Source organism: Antechinus flavipes, chromosome 2 (assembly GCF_016432865.1).
Source record: "Antechinus flavipes isolate AdamAnt ecotype Samford, QLD, Australia chromosome 2, AdamAnt_v2, whole genome shotgun sequence".
Lineage (NCBI taxonomy): Eukaryota > Metazoa > Chordata > Mammalia > Dasyuromorphia > Dasyuridae > Antechinus > Antechinus flavipes.
In genome coordinates this window covers 43,479,320-43,497,990 of record NC_067399.1, presented here as the reverse complement: position 1 = coordinate 43,497,990, position 18,671 = coordinate 43,479,320, and the positions used below count along the sequence as shown (strand labels likewise).

Sequence of the window (18,671 nt, the reverse complement as noted above, 5' to 3'; positions counted from 1 at the left end):
AAAAAAATACTGAATTACTGATAATTATGGTACTCTACATAGAGAACATTTATTCTTCAGGAGTAGGTCTCTCTGGAACACATGGTATAGACATGCCCTGTTCTGTTGCAGATTTCTTGAAGATAGGTTGCTTAGAGAGTCCATTACAGAGTTTCTCTCCAGTACGAATTCTCTCATGTACATCAAGGCCTTTTACAACTGAAGGCTTTTCCATATTCATATTTTTTAAGGTTTCTCTCCAGTATGTATTCTTTTGTGTGAATTAAGGGTTCCCTTACAGTTGAACACTTTTCCACATTCATTTCATTTATAGGATTGGAGAGTTTGTTCCGAGTTCTCTTCTGCCCACACCATTTGGTGTGTCTGAAGAGGCTAAATTAGGGGAACACAAACTTGATTTTGCTATAGATTAATGTCCTTAGTTCAGCCAGCCCATAATGAAGGCCTGCTGTGGTTCCAAAACCACTTAGAAAGACCACTTAGAAAGGATAGAAGTGTGTACCTTGGGCCTCTGCACTTAAAGGATGACCCAGGTGGTGTACATTGTTTAGCCACACATTGAAAATCAAACCTGTATCTTTAAAAAGTGTTTTACAGCCAAATCTTTTCCATGGAAAAACAAATTAAAAACTAAACATCTAGGATATTAAATAGGAACAATGCCTCAGGCTCTGGGGCCATCTCTTGGGGCTCATTGCTGCAGTCTTCTGTAGAAGATATTCCCTGATCCTACTTCCCGTTTGTTTTGACCTTTTTGTGAGAGTCTCTTCGAAGTTTAGTTTAACAACCCCTTATTTGATTTTGAAAACCCATCTTTTCTTTGGGTATTTTTCCTTTTTTGTAGATTCTCCCTTTTACCTCTTTGAGTGAATCAGAATAAAGAATACCGCCACTGCACAGTGAAGGGAAGAGATCAAGCTCACCAGTAAGCAAGTTAGCTGTTTTTGGCTGGCTGCTCACCGCCCTTAGCGGGGCTGTGTTGGGTGTCTTGTGTGTAAGCTCATCCAAATATTGTTTTGATTTTTGTTCTGGATGGCATAATAGTCTCTACTTTTGATTGAGACTGAACTCAGAGCCTGGGAAAGTGTTATAGAGAGTTAGAAAGAAAGGATTCTTCTAGTCATCAGATTGATGGTTGGGAGGCTCCTGAGACATTGCCAAAAATTATACATCTAGATGGAGGTGACCGGTCAGGTGGCACAGTGGAGAGAGCACGGGGCCTGGAACCGGGAAGATTCATCTCCCTGAGTTCAGATCTGCTCTCAGACCCTTCCTTGCTGTGTGACCTTGCTATCGTCCTGTTTGCCTCAGTTTTCTCATCTATAAAATGAGTTGGAGAAAGAAATAGCAAACTGTACTCCAGTGTTTTCCCAAGAAAACGCCAAGGGGGGTCATGGAGAGACATGATTGAAGTGACTAGACACCAAGAGCACCCCTGTAGCTGAGGTCTCACGCTTGCAGGATTGCTCACGTCACTGCCTTTGCCCCCTGCTCTGTCAGAGGCTCTCCTTCAGCAGCACTGCTGCTTTTCCCCATCAGCAGGGATTTCCTGTTTGATCTCAAGCCCACGGGCCGCTGTAGTAGCCCAGTGCAGACGAGTACTGCCCCCCTTTCCCATTCCCTCCCCCCCATCCCCTTCTCCTGCTTTCCTGCCCTTCTTTGGTTCTCAGTTTGTTGAAGGCGTTCCCTCAGGCCCCTCAGACACTTCAGGTCAGTCTTGAGCCACAAAGACTCTTCTCTCCGGCTCCCCATCCAGCTGGTTAGAGGCGCAGCTGGGCATCTTTATGTGGCGAGCAGCTGTGACTCGGTCAGACCTTTCAGACTGCACAGAGCTTTGGTCAGTCTCTAGCCCCTTGGCTCGTGGAGGGTCCCCTAGCCTCCCCAAACTTTAAATGGAATCGGCTGCCAACGGTTATGCCTGATGTACCTGGAGTTGGGGTGGGAGTGGGTGGTGGAAGAACAAAGTACTGTGAATGCTTAGGTTTTGGTTTTCTACAAGTATGGTTGTGGTTTTGTAGTAAATCAGAGTGCTTTTCTGATCCATCAGATGTTTGGAGAAATTTCATTTTACTCTATATTTTTCCTTTTTAATTTTCTTGGTGTTTTTCTTCCCTCCTCTTGGGTGTAACGTTTTCATGCACAGATGTCTCCTCGCTCTGCCCGGCGACGTTGGTCCATACAAGCAATTAACGACTTCCCGGTACTGTGCGCTGTGCTAATACTCTCCTTAACTAACCCTGTCTCCTGAGGGCCCAAGAATAAAATGCCGCCTGTCTGGCTTTGAGAAACCCAAACAACAGACTGGGTAGCTTTCTGATGATGATGAACTTGTTTTCACTTTGGTGGGGTGGACAGTGGGGATGGACAGGTGCAAATGGTGGCAGTGGTGGTGCTGGGAGACACCTTGAGTGGACTGCTGAAAATGGGTTCCAATTCTGCGTTTCTTGGAAATGACCCTCATGGGAACATTTTTGGCATGAATGCATGTTACTTTTGAGAGATTCAAAATAAGCCATTTTTGGGGTGGAGGAAGGTATGAGAGGGCTTAGTTACTTTGTTCCTCTCAGCAGCTTTACTCCTTTCAGAAAAGGAGGGCCATATCCCTGCCTAGAACTGAATGTGTCACAGTTGATTCTTTAGGGAGTTTTCAGTGGAAAAAATTTTTTTCATTCATTGTTTAGTAACAAAGTCTTTAAAAAAACACTCAAATTCATTCCTGATGACCATCTACATTTTTCTGGCCTTCTTCCCTACTTTTTGAAATTGATGGAAGTTGTGCCAAGGATAGATGAGAAAGATCTGGGTGGGGGGTGGGGGGGGTGAACCTGTGTGTGTGTGTGTGTGTATGTGTGTGTGTATGTGTGTGTGTGTGTGTGTTGGTCTAGGCCTGTGATTTCATTTGTGTGGGGAGTTTCTGATGAGGAAACTCCCACTCGGGATGCACATTAGCATCTCTTCTACAACTTTCATCTTGCCTGGGGCCCTGGGGGGTTTCCTCACAGATCACACAGCCAGAATGCCCCCTCTGTGAAATGGGAGCCTAAGGCCAATCCACACACACCTCAGTGGATCTGTATAGATTGTGTCTGTGTGGGTCTGTGCACTGAAAAAGTGAAAAAATCGCCTGTAATCATTTTCACATCAAAAGCACATTAAGAGCATCTCCCTCATGCTAGCTGCGGTCGGTGAGAATCCCTGACACAGCCACCATCGCTAAAAGGCCCTGATGAACCAGCCTGGCTGTTGAATTTGCCCAGTTCTGAAGGAGCCTGGAAAGGTGTGGGTAGTGGCCCACTCTGCTGATTGTGCAGGGCTAATTGGGATTACTCCGAAGCAGTTGGCGGCTTATTCTTGGGCTACATGTTTTTACATTTAACCATTTAGTGGCATCCCTGTTACCTCAGGTGACAATGACATGCTTAAATCTGGTGGTTCAATTGTGAGCTGGCTTTTTTGGTCATTATTCAGTGGTTTTTTTCACCAATCCTCCCTCTCCCGAAACCTACTCCATTTCTCTCTTCCCCATAATTATGTGAACTCTTTGGTTCCCCATGCATAGAATGGCTGATTGGGTCTCAGTTGGTTATCATAGTAATTGGCACATGTGTTTCAGTTTGTCTTTGTCTCCCTGTTTTTGTCTTCTCCTTGATTCTGAATCCCTGTGGCAGGAGCGCTTCCTACCACTGGCGTTGTTCCAAAAACCCTAAGAGAGATTCTGGGTCCTATACCAAATATTAGAAATATTCTACATTTAGGCTTGTCAGAATGAGACTGGAGCAACGCAAGGTATGTGACTTTAGTGACTTTCTCTTCCCCGTGAAATGCTGGTACCCGCAGCACTCTAGGCATAGCAAGGAGCCCGTGCTTTGTTCTGACGGTAAGTTGCAAAGTGATAGGAGAAAATATTAAGAGAAAAAATCCAATTAGGAGAAGCAAAAATGGAATGTTTAATTTCTTATCCCCAAAGCATTGTAGAAGGCACATTAAAAATTGCTTAGTCTCCTGGCAAGGACCAGAACTATTCAGTCTGGGCTAGGAGATTCAGCAGCTAGAGGTCCCCAGTACTGTACAGCTCTTGCCTCTCTAGCGCTGGAGATTATTTGGCCATTGTGCAACCTTGTTAAAAAGTTTGGCCTCTCTTTTTGTAGCGAGATATTTCATATAAAAATTCTATGCCATGGAATATCTAGGCAAATCTCTTATTTTATGTAGTTATCCTATAGTTGAATTAAAAGACAGAATCTTATAGGGACTTTTGTAGATTGATTATTGGAGGCAGATACCCCCTGTGATTTAGATACTGAAAGCCTCCATAATGCTTTGCGTTGCCAGTAAAGAATGAAGTATCATTCTGAAAGATCAGAGATTCTGAGAAAAGTCCCTGCAACTCTAGGCTCAGGTTCTACTAGTTCAATAGGTAAATAACTACAGAAAGTCACTACAGCATTTTGAGTTGAGACCTGTGGAAGCTGCAAAATTCAGTCTACAATCAGATCTCTTATTGTTCAATGCTGTGTAGCTGTAAACTCCTTCAGCTAGCCTATTAAAGAAATAGTTATAGTTCACATTTACTCTTCCATTTACATGTTCATCTGACTTTTGCAATCTGGGGAGGGAAGAAGGGCAATTAATCTAAAACTGTATGTTCTTCATTTAACAATGAGAAATCTGATGCTGGATGGTGGCAGGGAATATTAAATTTGGCCAAGATTACCTGGTGGTTGGAATTCAGAACAGACTCAAGATTTTTACTTGTAATTCCAAGCCTGTTGTTATTATTATTATTTCCTGTCTTTTTGCAGATTGGTCCGTATATTTTCAAATGGAATATTGTTCTGCATACAGTCCATATTTTAATAAGTATGACTTTTTTATTGTTGAAAATTAAGAAGCCAGAAAGCTGCTATGAAGTTAGTTAATGTCCTTGTGTTCTAGAGCATTTGCTACTTGTGAAATAGTAGAAACACTTTCCCTGTGGAGCGTTTCTTTTAATTCTATCCAGTGTACCATTATTAGCATTAGTGAATTGCTCACATAATAAAATATTTCATCTTCTCTTAATATACTTAATATGTTTTAAAAATATATTTATATAAAATAAGCACCTGGTTTGGCTTCCAAGAAGATTGATTTAATAGCCTATTGGTAAACTCATCCAACATAGAAGACTAAATGAAATTGTTCAATATTTAGCATTTGAAAAAGGGATGTTGTTAGACAGATCCTGGTTTTGCTTAGAAATGGTATGTTACTATGGTTAGGGTAGCAAGTAACTCCTCATTTGACTCAGTTTAGCAGTATCCATGAGAGAACAACCTCTAGCACATTCTTTGTCTTTACAGATTTGGTTACTATCATGGTAAAAGTGAGCTTAGTTATTCGTTTTGTAATTGACTTAGAAAATACCTGAGCAAATAACTAGGCGCTCTTTGAGGTCATTGCTCAGATGAATGCTAAGAGGCATATTAGTGTCAAATGGTATTTATTGTATGATAACATGAGAGTGTGTTCTAGCTGTCAACATTGCCTGGCTCCAGCCTATTCTGACAGTCTGTTATCTTCTAACATACTAATTGCTTAGGATTTGGGCACTTCCTCCACTTGCATGCATTTCATTGTTTGATCATTGAAATATTAATTAGTTTTATCAGCATGCATGTAGATATGCTTAAGAAAAATCTGAAAGAATTGAGGGGCTATCTAGTCATTATGGACTAATCTTCCTTTGACATTGCAGCATAATTCTATTTATGGTTAAATGTGGAAAATGTTCCTTCAGAAAAATTGGTTTCAGGTCCCAAATGATAATGCACTCACATTTTATCTCATAGGTTTTTAAAACAAGGTTATTCCTTCCTCTACCTGCCATGACCTAACTTCAGGTTCTTGGAATTTTGTTGTTCCTGTAGCACATAATGATCTCTTCAGGAGAATTGATTAATTGTCCTCTTTTAGGAAGGCGGTGTAATGGAATCTTGCCAAGAGAGAGCCATTCTCAAAAAGGGCCTACACTCGGCTTGTGATTTGAGAAATGAAAGACAAATTTTGTTCAGATGAACTTAGTTATAGATGTTTTTCAAGTTTTCTTAAGAACCTGAAGTTTCTGAAGAATCTTTAGCACTGGAACGCAGCCCCCATTAGCAAGTATCTTTACTTCCTTATCCAGTATATCTGTTCTGGGAATAGTCACACCCTTACTTAACCTAAAGGTTATAGTATGATAAAGCATTGATGTCACAACTACTGTTACTGAAAAAACCCCAATGGGAGGTAAACATTGATTATTCTCACAGCAATGAGAACTTCCCCAAATAGGCACAGTTAAATTGCATGTAAGGCATTACATATCCAATACCACAATCTCTTTTTTTCCTGACATTTTGGGTATTCTTAGGTGACCAACTGTAGAAAATAATGGCTAGTAATTACAATAGGGAGGATTCAGGCTATATCTTGTTTTTAGCTATCAATTTTCTCTCCTTCCCTAGTAAGAGTAGTAATTTTCTTCAGGATCAGGATAGATCAGATGGCAAAACCCACATGAATGTGCACTGATGAAAAGTGCCAGCAAAGGCTATTGGAATTGACTGAAGGGAAAAAAAAAAATATGGATGTCAGTTTAAATACAGAATTTTGATTCAAGTGATGAACATAGCTAAAACGGTGATCTAGGTTCTTTTGTTTCAGATGGCTTTTTGCCATCTTTCTAAAGCTCTCTTTTGTTCTAACTTCAGTCATTAAACACCCACTAAGTGTCCAGTCCTGTACCAGGCATTGACAACTCTTTCTGGGGTTTTTGGGTGCCCGTGGCATCATTTTACTTCCAGAAGATGCTATTTTATGGGCATGCTGCAATGAAAGTGTTTTAGACTAGGAACTGACCCCAACCCACTGAGTTATTCAGTCCTAGGATGGTATTGTTGGTGACTTGTTCTTAACATGTTTGCATCTCTTATAGAAATCTCGGAGATGGAAGAGCAAGCGGGAGGGTTCGGACTCTGGCAACCGTCCAATCAAAGCTGCTGGAAAAGTCATAATCCAGGATATTGCCTGCCTCCTTCCTGTACACAAATCACTAGGAGAACTCTACATGTAAGTAGAGAATTCCAAGAGTCCTCCTTGTACCTGGAAATCAACGATTGCTTTTTTGTCACTGTTGTTGGCATTTTTAGTTGTGTTGAACCTTTTGTGATCCCCTTTGCGGTTTTCTTGGCAAAGATGGTAAAGTGTTTGTTATTTCCTTCTTCAGCTTATTTTACAGATGAGGAACTGAAGCCATCAGGGTGAAGTGAGTGGCCCAGAGTCCCACTGCCTAGGACGTGTGAGGCTGGATTTAAATTCAGACCTTCCTCGCTCCAAGCTCTGTGGTGCCTCTTAGCCACCCCAAGGTTACAGTACCCATCCTTCTGTTCTGCAGTTCCTCTATTCTGAATAGCAAAAACCTATTCTTATGGGGTTTTATTTGCAAAGTCCATTTTTATGGTTTTTATGTCATTTGACATAAAACTCGACTGGTTGAAAAATTAGTAGCCAGCTGTGGCTTCTTCTGATTTCTCAGAGCAATGAGTGATTCTAGTTTAGCCCCTGTCTGTTCCCACAAGACTGGCTAGTACCCCAAGTGATCTTTGCTTTAGTAGGGCAAGGAAGAGAAGATCTAATGACTGAGGTATGTCTAGGATCCCTTTCACCTCCAAGCATAGTTCTCTTTTTAAAACCAGCAGGGGTTCATTTGGAAAGATTATCTGGTAAGACTCATTCCACTTTTTATTTTTCAGATTGAATATTAATGACATTCAGGAAACCTGTCAAAAGAATGCTGCCTCGGCCTTGCTTGTGGGCCGCAAAGATCTTGTCCAGGTACTGACTTTTCCCTTTGCAGAGATGGCAGCAATTGGATTTTTTCATCGAACTGGCTGTTGACTCTAGTTACTTTTTCTGGTTGGCTGGCATTTTATAATGTGCCGTGTCAAAATCCTTTCTTAATGGTCTATGCCAGTACATAGGACTTGACCATCTTCCCAGTTTTCTCCTATTTCTTGCTTAGTGTGAAGAAGTTGAACAATTTAAAGGTGTTTCTTATTGTTTCCTCTTCTTGGCTTACACTAGGCCAGTATCAAACATCTTATACTTGAGTGTCATTAGCCTAAGAGTCTCTTGTTGAATTTTGTCATTTACATGATAATCCTTTTGCACAGTATTAAGATTGGATGTAGGGAGAGCAGGCTACTTCCCACCTGACTATTGTTCACCTTAACTTTTTTCCTTGTCTGTACTCTGATCAAGAACCAGTGCTGAGATCTTGATTTTTCTCTAAATAAAAAATCCTTAATATCTCTCATTCAACACATTTAATGGTCATCTAGCCAACACTGCTAAACTTGATTAATTCTTTGGGATTTGTGATGGGAATTCTAGATTAATTTTTAGCATTCTAAGATAAGCATATAGTTGATTTCTCCTTCCTTGCCTTGTTCTTGGTATGACTGTCTGGCTTTGAAGCAGAGTGACTCTTAACAGATTTTAGTTTCAGTAGTATTCTCGGATAGAAGGTAGGCTGTCAGTCTATTAGTATCTATCTTTTTATTTCTTTTTTTTTTTTTTTAGCTGAGGCAATTGGGGTTAAGCAACTTGCCCAAGGTCACACATCCAGGAAGTGTTAAGTGTCTTAAGGTCAAAATTGAACTCAGGTCTTCCTGACTTCAGGGCTGGTGTTCTGTCCACTGCACCAGCTAGCTGCCTCTATTAGTATCTATTTTAATAAAGTTGGTGAAATGACAAATTGGTGAAAATACTTGTAAAACAGTTTTTGCTATTTCCTTTAACATATACTTCAAACCATACATTTAAGATATCATATGCCTTTTACTCAGCAAGGATCTACAGAAATGGACTGGGTCATTATTTCTTATGGAGGATTTCAGGGCATATTTACCCCAAAGTTATTAGTAGTTCGAGATGGTTCGTAGCAAAATCAACAACTAAATTTCTGCCAAAAAACTATTAGGCAGTTACCATAAAGTGAGCTGCTGATGTTAAAAAACTAAAAGAAATGCACATGCTCTCTTAAAATAGCTGCCTTTTTCGGGCCAGGTGTTAATTATATGAAATAATGAATGTCTGTTATGTGATAGGTGAATACAAATTTTAGATAGTACCACTGACTTTCCCCCCTTCCCTCAGCTCAATTTCTTTAACTCTTTGGTATATATAAATATTCATACTTCTATAATTGATTTTACATAAACTGAGGAATTATTTATCATTTGGTTTTACATATTTGATCACCAATTAATCAATTAATGTTAATAAACATAAATTAAGTGCCAATCAGGCGCTATCCTAGATGCTAGGGTTACAAATGCAAAAGTGTTACAGTCCCTGCCTCCAGGGAATTTACGTTCCAGAAGGGAATTGCAGCTTGTCCACATATAAATAAATATAGCATATGTACAAAATATCTCCTTGAGGGCAGAAATTTTGTTTTCTATTTCTTAGTATCTGTTACTCTGCTTTACCCATAATAGGAAGGGAATAAAATTATTTTACTAATTAATTGTAAAGGATATGCCTGAACCCCATAAGCTGATAGTTATGGAGGAATTCCCTAAACTTGATATTAGCAAAAAATGAAATCCAAATCCCTCAGCTTCAGAGGGAAAGAATAGATTGCAATAAAAATAATACAGCAGAGTTCTTCATTGCAGTAAAGGCAACCTCTGTTTCAAAATGAAATATGACCTGTTAAAGAGATCTCAAACAAGGAATCCAGTTGTCATTTTTCTTTGCAGATAATCTGAGAGGCAGCAGGGAAGAGTATAGAAGAGAAACCCTGAATCTGGTTTTCATAAGAGGCACCAGTGGCTTTACAGGACTCATACCAAGTGGCTGATGAGCCTTTCTTTTCCCAGTTAGGTGGAGCCAGAGCTTCCACACATTGCTCCTGCAAGACCAAACTAAACCAATCTAATCTTGCTTCCACAAGATAGCCCTTAATTTACATTTTTAAATATATGTGTCATTCCATCCCTAAATGATGGGTAGCTTAGAATCTTTTGTGTCCTGGGCTTCTTTGGTAGTAGATGAGTTTTGTTTACTGCCTCTGGTTTCATCCTCACTGAGGTATGTTCAAATGTGTTTCTTTGGTCTTTCTAGGTTTGGTCACTGGCTACAGTAGCTACTGATCTTTGCCTCGGCCCAAAGTCTGATCCTGATTTGGAGACACCCTGGGCCCGACATCCGTTTGGACGACAGCTGTTGGAGTCCCTGTAGGTTCTTAAAGACTAAATTGTGGGAAGTTATTGGTTTATAATAGGGTTAAAGAATCTATTCATTAAAACATATTAATCTAGTTCCCATGATAATTGATTAAGAAGAAGGTATAGACTTAGATCTGTTTCTTTATTAAGAAGAAGCTCCTCCTTATATACATGTGTAAGATTTTTCATTGGCCTATAGACTACTTCATTTTAATAATGCAGATGGGAGACCTCTTGATGTAAAAGTTTATAATCAATAGAAAGCAAATTTCAAGTCACTGCTTGCAGCTACTTTCTTGAATTTGTTCCTTGATGGTCAGAGTCAAATTGCTTCAAAGCACGGAGTCTTTGTGAAGTTTGTGGCACTTTAATCTGATAAAATGGAGGTTTGTTAAGACTTAACCATATATAATATTTAAAAAATTAAAAAAAAATTTTATTAAAACTTTTTCCCCCAAAATATATGCATAGACAAATTTCAACATTTATCCTTGCAAAGTCTTGTTTTCCAAATTTTTTTCCCTCCCTTCTTCTTTCCCCCCTCCCCTAGACAGCAGATAATCCAATCATATAATATTTCTTAAAAGTGGACTCCCCAGCAAGACAAGCTGATGCCTCAGCATTGTGAAAAGATTTTCTCCATTTCTACAGGCAACATTTGGATTTATCTAATTGAGAATAGAGCCTGGAGTAATACCATTTTTTGGAGATCTCTTTTGTAAAATGAGAAGATTACTACCTCCTCTGCCTATCTTCCCAGATTTCTGCAAAACTTAAATGAGACCATATATGTGAGGACTCTGTAAATTATAAAAGGCCAAACCCTGCAAGATAACACGACTGTCATTATTTATTCTCAGAGCAAGATCCCTATGGTCTTTTCTTTAACAGTCTAGTACAGGGGCATTTTGGTAGCACATTATTAACTCTTTCCTAAAAGGATACACTTTAAGAGTTCTACCTCAGGGCTTCTTTAACCCAAATAGCTGCTCTCTTTTAGCTGACTTCTCAGTTGCTTTAGATGTATTATAATAGGATTGTGATGATTACAATACGAAACCAGAAAGAAGCACTTGTCTGCTTCAGAATAAATGTTTACTAAAAGATCATGAGTTTAAAAAAAACCATATTTGCACTAAATAACTGGTCTTCGTGTTTGAATATCAAACACTAAAATCTTGAAGTATTAATGGAAAGCTAGATAGAATTTCTCAGAACTATATCTTAGTCATTTGTAATCAGATCAAAAAGAAAGCAAACTATTTGACCCGTGGAAAGCCTCAGTTCTTGTCATTGAGTTTAAAATCAGAATATCTCATAGCTAATGTGAAAATTCATGAGTCATTAAGAGATTGAATTCATATTTGCCAAAACTCTCTGAGATTATTATAGTTACCCTTTTTAAAATTCATTTTAATTCATTATCCCTTCCCTAGGCTGGCTCATTACTGTCAACTTCGGGATGTCCAGACCCTGGCCATGCTTTGCAGTGTGTTTGAAGCGCAGTCTCGGCCACAGGGAATACTGAACCCCTTTGGGCCCTTTCCTAATCGTTCTTCTAACCTTGTGTCTCACAGCCGATATGTAAGTCTATTGATTTCTTGATTAGTCCTTATTATTACTAACTGGTATTACCACTAGGATCCTAATAATAATAATAATAACCATTTTCCTTCGTTGCAGCCTAGCTTTACTTCCTCTGGCTCTTGCTCAAGTATGTCAGACCCAGGACTCAACACAGGTGGATGGAATATAGGTAGGCATGTAAAGGACCTAAAAAGAGTTGTATTTCTAGCATCCTAAAGGACTTGTGCAAAAGTACTAATGCACAGCCTTTATTTAATTGAAATCTTCATCATACTGTTTATTGTGCATTTCATTTTCTCCTGGAATTCATTTATAAAAAAGTCCATTTAAAATAATGAAAACCTTATTGCAATGAGTCTGTAGCCTTAAGGTTTTTGTTCTCTAAATGAAATTTTTCTACAGAGAGACTTCTTGGCAGGCTATCATTCCTTTTATCTGCACCAGTCACATAAAACATGTGTAATGGGCTTTTTCCAGCTTTGATCTGACAGCCCTAAACCATGCTATCTACTGACCCTGTCTTCTTCATTGGCTGCTGCCTACTAACTCACCTTCTAGTGCCCCTCTTCCAGTAAGGAAAACTAAGAAACAGGTGGCCCTATAGACGCGTAGATGAGAAGGCATAGAGGCACCTGTGCGGCGCAGTGAATAGAGACCAGCCCTGAAGTCAGGAGGATCTGAGTTCAAATCTGGTCTCAAGACACTTAACACTTCCTAGTTGTGTGACCCTAAGCAAGTCACTTAACCCCAATTGGCTCAGCAAAAGAAAAAAAAATCAATGAGAAGGCATATTTACATTCAGAGTTGTACAGTTGTCTTAATGATGTGGGAAAATCAAGCTAAGGAACAGCGGGGTAGTTCTTGAACGGCAGGTCTGAGTTTCCCACGTTGCACATGGCGAATTAAACCCAATTTGTTACTGAACCAGCTTTCTGAGAGTCATTGTCCTTTCTCTTTTTAACTTTGGTAAAGTGGGTAGGGAAACAGAACATGCATCGTCCCCCTGGGGAGAGTCTTCACCTGATGAATTGCGCTTTGGGAGTTTAACTTACAGCGACCCTCGTGAGCGAGAACGAGACCAGCATGACAAGAATAAAAGGTAGTTCTCTCTCTCCATGGAGAGCGCTATTTTTCTCTGGCATCTGAGGCTTTAAAACAGTGTTGTCAGAAATATACAGTGCCCTGGCCACCATCTGATAACAAAGTCCTGAGCACCTTAATATCAGGGCACAAAAGCCGTTATCTTATCACTGGGGATGACTAGAGCCTGTGATCTAATTTTTACTTGAGGAACTCCTAGATTTCCCAGAATCAGGATCCTCACTTTGAGAGAGGGATGTTCAGCAACTTTATTGTAGAGGACTGTTTGGTAAGAAGTAGAAACAGTAGTTTTCTTTGTTACATGTAGATATTAAAGATTCTTCGTGGCATGTTTTTCCTCAGAGAACAGAAAAATCACCATTTTGAAGACCTTAATATTGGGGACCAGATATATTAATATCTGGGGTAACTCAGAGCCTGCTTTTTCTTGTATGTAGCTGTCCTGTAACTCAGGGAAAACACTGATGTATATTTGAAAAGCTCTTTAACAATTGTGGGTATATGATGTTTATGCTTTTAGTCCTTTTAAAAAAAGGGGAATGGGTGGGAGGGTGTAGCAACCAGCAGAAGAATTTGTGAATTTTCTCCAGGCTCCTGGACCCTGCCAACACCCAGCAATTTGATGATTTTAAGAAATGTTATGGAGAAATCCTTTATCGTTGGGGTCTGAGAGAGAAACGAGCTGAAGTTTTAAAGTTTGTGTCCTGCCCTCCTGATCCTCATAAAGGAATTGGTGAGTGCTGTGGATTTCATTCTCATCCTCTTCATTGTCTGACAAGTTCCTCTCGTTTAAATTACTTGGTGTTTAAATCCTGGAGTAAATGTTCAGTCTCTCATTTATAAGCTGAACTTTTGATATTTTAAACATCTTTTCACTGAGCTTGTGAAAATTCACTCTTCAGCTTCCGTTTGTCAGTACCAAGGAGCAGAGAAATCTATCTCTTCAAACATTAATGTTTAAAAACCTTGTTTATTTGATTGACTGACAAAAAGAGCTGGAAATAATTCAAAAACTTAATCAGCTTATCAGATTATGAGAAGTGTTAGTACAGTCTCAGGTAAATGTATCCCACTTTTGCAATTATCAGTTTCCTTTTCATTAGAGCTAGTCCTAGACACAGCCATCACAGTGATCTCTAGCTCTCAGGCCTTGGAGTTAAGGAACATCTAGGTTCAAATCCTTCTGAAACACTCCAGGAAATCACTTAACCCTTCAGTGCTCCAGGCCCTGAGGAACTGAGGTGCAGAATCATGTTGGCAGAGGGCATTTTCCCCATGAAGAGTCCCTGCACCAGTAAAGTCACAGGAACAAACCAGCCAATCAAACAAGCAAGCAAAAATCCACTGAAACAAAAAAAAAAAAAAAAAAAAAAAAAAAAAGCTAACATTTTTACTTTAACTTTTTCTCTCCATCTGAAACCATTTCCAGAGTTTGGTGTGTATTGCAGTCACTGCCGCAGTGAGGTTCGTGGAACACAGTGTGCCATCTGCAAAGGATTCACGTTCCAGTGTGCCATCTGCCACGTGGCGGTGAGAGGCTCCTCGAACTTCTGCCTGACCTGCGGACATGGTGGGCACACCAGCCACATGATGGAATGGTTCCGTACCCAGGAGGTGTGTCCTACCGGGTGTGGGTGCCATTGCCTCCTTGAGAGTACATTTTGAAATCCCAAGCTGTTGACTCTGTGTGGAGGATGTCCCCAAAGTCAGGGGATCAGACTCCCTTCCAGGACTGGAGTCCCTGCGCCTCCCCAAAAGGGCTGATCTTGTTCACCGAACCCGGTTCTGACCTGGCTGTTTTCTCTTGGATTCCTTCCCAATTTATCCGCTGCTGGCAGTGGCACCACTTGAAGGAAATTGAGTCAGACACAAAGCAGTGCATTATATATTCTCAGCCCCCGGGGAGCCAGCACGTTGGACATTTTCTTGGAGAAGAGCCCTTGCTTCCAGGGCCAGTGCTCACTTTGAGGGTCGATCAGAACAAACAAGAGAGACCAAAGCCAGCCGCAAAGGACAGTCTTCTCAGCCTGCTGACCGTAATTGTTCATTCAACTGAAAAGTGTTCTCTCCTTGCACTGGCTTTGGAAACATGATTGTACATTTAATGAGCTCATGGGCAGTGGCCTGTAAGCTATGCCATTTAAATTATGAATATATGATGTACTTAAGGATTTTTAAGATGGTTTTTATTTTTGAGCTGCTATTTCTTGGCCAGTAAAATTCTGGTAATTGTGTAAGACAAAGAATTAAACAACATTTTAAATGGAGCATGTACCATGTTCTTATTGTTGTTAACTAAAATTGCTATAAAAAGATCAAATTTGACCTCAGAAAATAATTTCACTTAGTAAATGGAAGATGGAAGAACGTTCCTAAGAGAAGTACCCTCTTCCTTCTCTGGATGAAGATGGAGGTGATGTGATGGCTCCTGGAGCCATTTTCTTCTCCATTTTTCTATTGGTGTCATTTGTTTTGAACTTTGTTCAAGGTGACATCCCGGGTGGGACGTGAATGAGGTGCTGACCTGTCCTCCTGAATGCTTTCTTCTCTCTCATTCTTTGGCCCTCCTGACTCCACTTGTTAGTTTTTTACATGGCCTCAGTGAACATGGGAAGGGAGACTCCTAACTTATCAGCAAATATTTCTGTTGAGTCAATCTAAACAGAACTTGAAAGTTTACAACTCCAAATAGATACAGGTTTCATTAACATGGATACAATACAATGATACTCAAGCATCTGTGATCATGCTTTGGACTAACTGTGCCTTAAAGAAACAAGCGCCAGTCTTTGTGACAGCTTGAAGACTGGCTTTTTAACAGGATTTCAGATTTAACCAAGAACCTTGCTAGTGCACCCGCATCCCCCAGACTACTGGCCTCCTCAACAGGGAACATAAAAGAGTTGGCAGAGCCAGGAGTGTTGAAGATGCCCAGAAGTCAGAGAGACCAGGAGTTCCTTTCAAATGTGCTCTTGTCTTGTCTGTGCAGTTTGATCATTGACAGTAACAAATGAGAGCCTCTGGTAGCCGAACCCAGCTGAACAACGCAGAGGCTGTCTGAGATTTGCACAGAAGACAAAGGATCCATCACATTTCTTATTGGAATCCCAAGTTGCATCGAGCAAAAAAAACACTTTCCCACCTCCAGGTTGCTTGGTCTAATGTGAATGTTTGTCTCTCTCTGTTCCTATCAAGAATCAAATGTATTTTTTGTGTTTACAAGTATGCTGTTATATAAAAGTCCTTCCTTCTGGAGTTGAGAAAAAAAAAAACAAACCCAAATCAAAGTTTTGTTAAAGTCTTGTGAGTCTGTTGTTGCAATCGTGTGATATGAATTTAAAGCTGAAAAGTATTTCTCTTTGCTTTCTCTCACTTTTCAAAATGGAAATTCCTTTTAAAATATATCTCATTCCAAAGTTGAGATTCCTGACTTTCTAGAAACCTACTTCTCCCTTCAATTATGCTAGATCTTTGAGTGCTTTTCACAGTGGTGCTCTTTCTTCTCCCTTCCCCCTCAGCCCTTCTCTCTTTCAGAATAGTACAGCAGTCTTCTCACAAAGATATAAACAGTTTCTTATTGTCTGATCCAGGATGTCTGTTCTTTCCTCCATCAACAGAGTAGAAATTATCTTTGAAAGTATAGTTAAACTAAGAGAACAAAAGAGGAAAGAAATGGGACTTGAGGAATCCCTTCCATCCTGTAGAGAGAGCACCCCATAGAGGGGTTATATTTGCTCAGATGAACTGTGATCGAGAGAGCTGGGCAAAGGCCATTTAGTCTTAAGGACCGATTTACCGTGTTCCATTTGGAAATCTTCCTCCCCAGGCCCCGAGTGATGAATATTGATTTTTTTGCATATATGTTGCATCTTCCCCAAGTATTGGGGAAGTACCTGGAGCTCTTTAGATCTGAGGTGTGTCAAGACCAGGCAGCTGCCTGTGGCCTGTAGTCTTGCCTTCCTAGGGTTCCAGAAGTGGCCACAAGCTGGGCCCAAGGTAGAATTTCTCCATTTCCTCACCCAAAGGGGAAGCTTTGGGAAATGCCTGCTTTGGGTTCTCACTTCGCATCCTCAAAGGTAGTAACCAATTATACAGCCAGCAGTTGGGGGGTCCACCCTTCCCCCAGCTCCCCTTGTGGTCTCCATATCTGTGACTTCAGCTCAGTCAGTCATCGAGATGCTCACTGGTCGTTCTCATCTTTCATCCCAAGATTTGTATTGAAACAATTCTCGAGGGCATTGTGCTATTAGGGAGTTCTTACAAACCAATTTCATCCCCTCAGGCAGAGTCTCAGCCATAGTCTTCATTTTCACCATTATTCAACTAATGCAATAAAAGAAAAGAAAAAGAAGGGAAAATGAGAAGGACTACAAGAGCTTCACAACAGCTTTGGAATCTGGCTCTCAGTCCTCTGCTGGAATATATATTTTGGGGAAATTTGCTGTAAAAACGATGGGTGATTTGGAACAAAATGCCCCACATAGATATCTGGCTGTGCCATTTACTAACTGATTCCTAGTAGGTTTCTTTTGTTTGCCAACGGCTTGATAAAAGAGGTGTGGTGCATCTCTTAACAGGTCTCATATATTAAAAGTCAACATTTTGAAAAGCTAATTTTTTTCTAGAAAATGAAAATATTATATAAGCAGCCTCGTAAAAGTATACCAGATTTTGAAGACGGTGGTTTCCCCAATTTGTGGGTGGGAAAACCATACTTTTTTTTGTGCCAGCCTTTGACAGCAGGAGTAGCAGAAGCATTAAATAACATTAATTACATGCCTACTTATGTGTAGACATAACCAGTACCATAGCAGCTTACCCATCTAAAAGAAAACCATCAAATTTCCTATGGAGAATGAATTTGGAAGCTCTCAGTTGTAGGGAAGAAAACGTAGATTTTGAATCTGGTTTAAATTCACTTATATTAGTTCTTGTTGCACAAGAATTTCATCTTGATAGTAAATATGATTTAGTGATGACAGCTTTGGAAGGGTAAAGCATCTGGCCTTGGAGCCAGACTGGGGTGTGCCATTGGAATTTTCTCCACTGTGCTTAGAATTGCCATGTCTGTGATTGAGGGGAAAGTTCCCCTAATTGACCATTGAAACTCATTAATTCAGTCTTTGCTATAGAAATGGTGTCAATTTGAGGTGGTCTTCTGAAAATGTTTTTTCAGTCTTACTCGAAGCTACTGATTAAATAATTAAACAGATTCTCAGGTCGTAAGGGACTTAAGAGACTGTCACACCCAAGCCATGTTGAATATAAATCCCATTGACGCTATCTCCAACAAATTGAGGAATATCTCCCCACTTCTGAGGTAGTGCTGCCTATTCCACTTTGGCATCAGATAAATAATGTTCCCATGTGTAAGCTTATATTTACCTCTGAAAAAAATTTTTTTTCCTCTGTAACTTTTTAAAAATTCAACTTTATTTTTACTTTTAGTTCCAGATTCTCTTCTACCTTCTTTCTCTTCCACACACTGAGAAGGCAAAGAAACAAAGCCCATTATAAATATGTATCATCACACCAAACAAATTCCCACATTGACCATATCTGAATAAAAAGAAAAAATATCCCTCTGTGAGTCCTTCAACTCTCTCTGTAAGGGTGGACAACATGCTTTATCACGAGTCTTCTGTAACTGGTGTGTCCTTGGGTTGATCTAAGTTTATGAGTCTTTCATGTTTATAGTATTGTTTTTATTGTATATAAAGAACTTGA

The 18,671-nt window shown here is 40.0% G+C and overlaps 1 protein-coding gene across 3 annotated transcripts in view; it reads left to right on the top strand.

Moving 5' to 3' along the window:
- The window catches only part of WDR59 (WD repeat domain 59), a 69,846-nt gene extending 53,481 nt beyond the window's left edge, over positions 1-16,365 (top strand). For 2 of the 3 annotated variants that reach the window (XM_051974649.1, XM_051974647.1), the window contains 9 exons: positions 2,144-2,200; positions 6,959-7,092; positions 7,776-7,857; positions 10,153-10,265; positions 11,693-11,840; positions 11,940-12,012; positions 12,816-12,942; positions 13,535-13,677; positions 14,374-16,365. In XM_051974649.1, coding sequence (XP_051830609.1) covers positions 2,144-2,200; positions 6,959-7,092; positions 7,776-7,857; positions 10,153-10,265; positions 11,693-11,840; positions 11,940-12,012; positions 12,816-12,942; positions 13,535-13,677; positions 14,374-14,609 — 1,113 coding nt within the window. In that variant the 3' untranslated portion in view covers positions 14,610-16,365. The remainder of the gene's footprint in view (positions 1-2,143; positions 2,201-6,958; positions 7,093-7,775; positions 7,858-10,152; positions 10,266-11,692; positions 11,841-11,939; positions 12,013-12,815; positions 12,943-13,534; positions 13,678-14,373) is intronic. The other variant, XM_051974648.1, reaches the window with a different exon arrangement.
- The last annotated feature ends 2,306 nt before the right edge of the window (positions 16,366-18,671 follow it).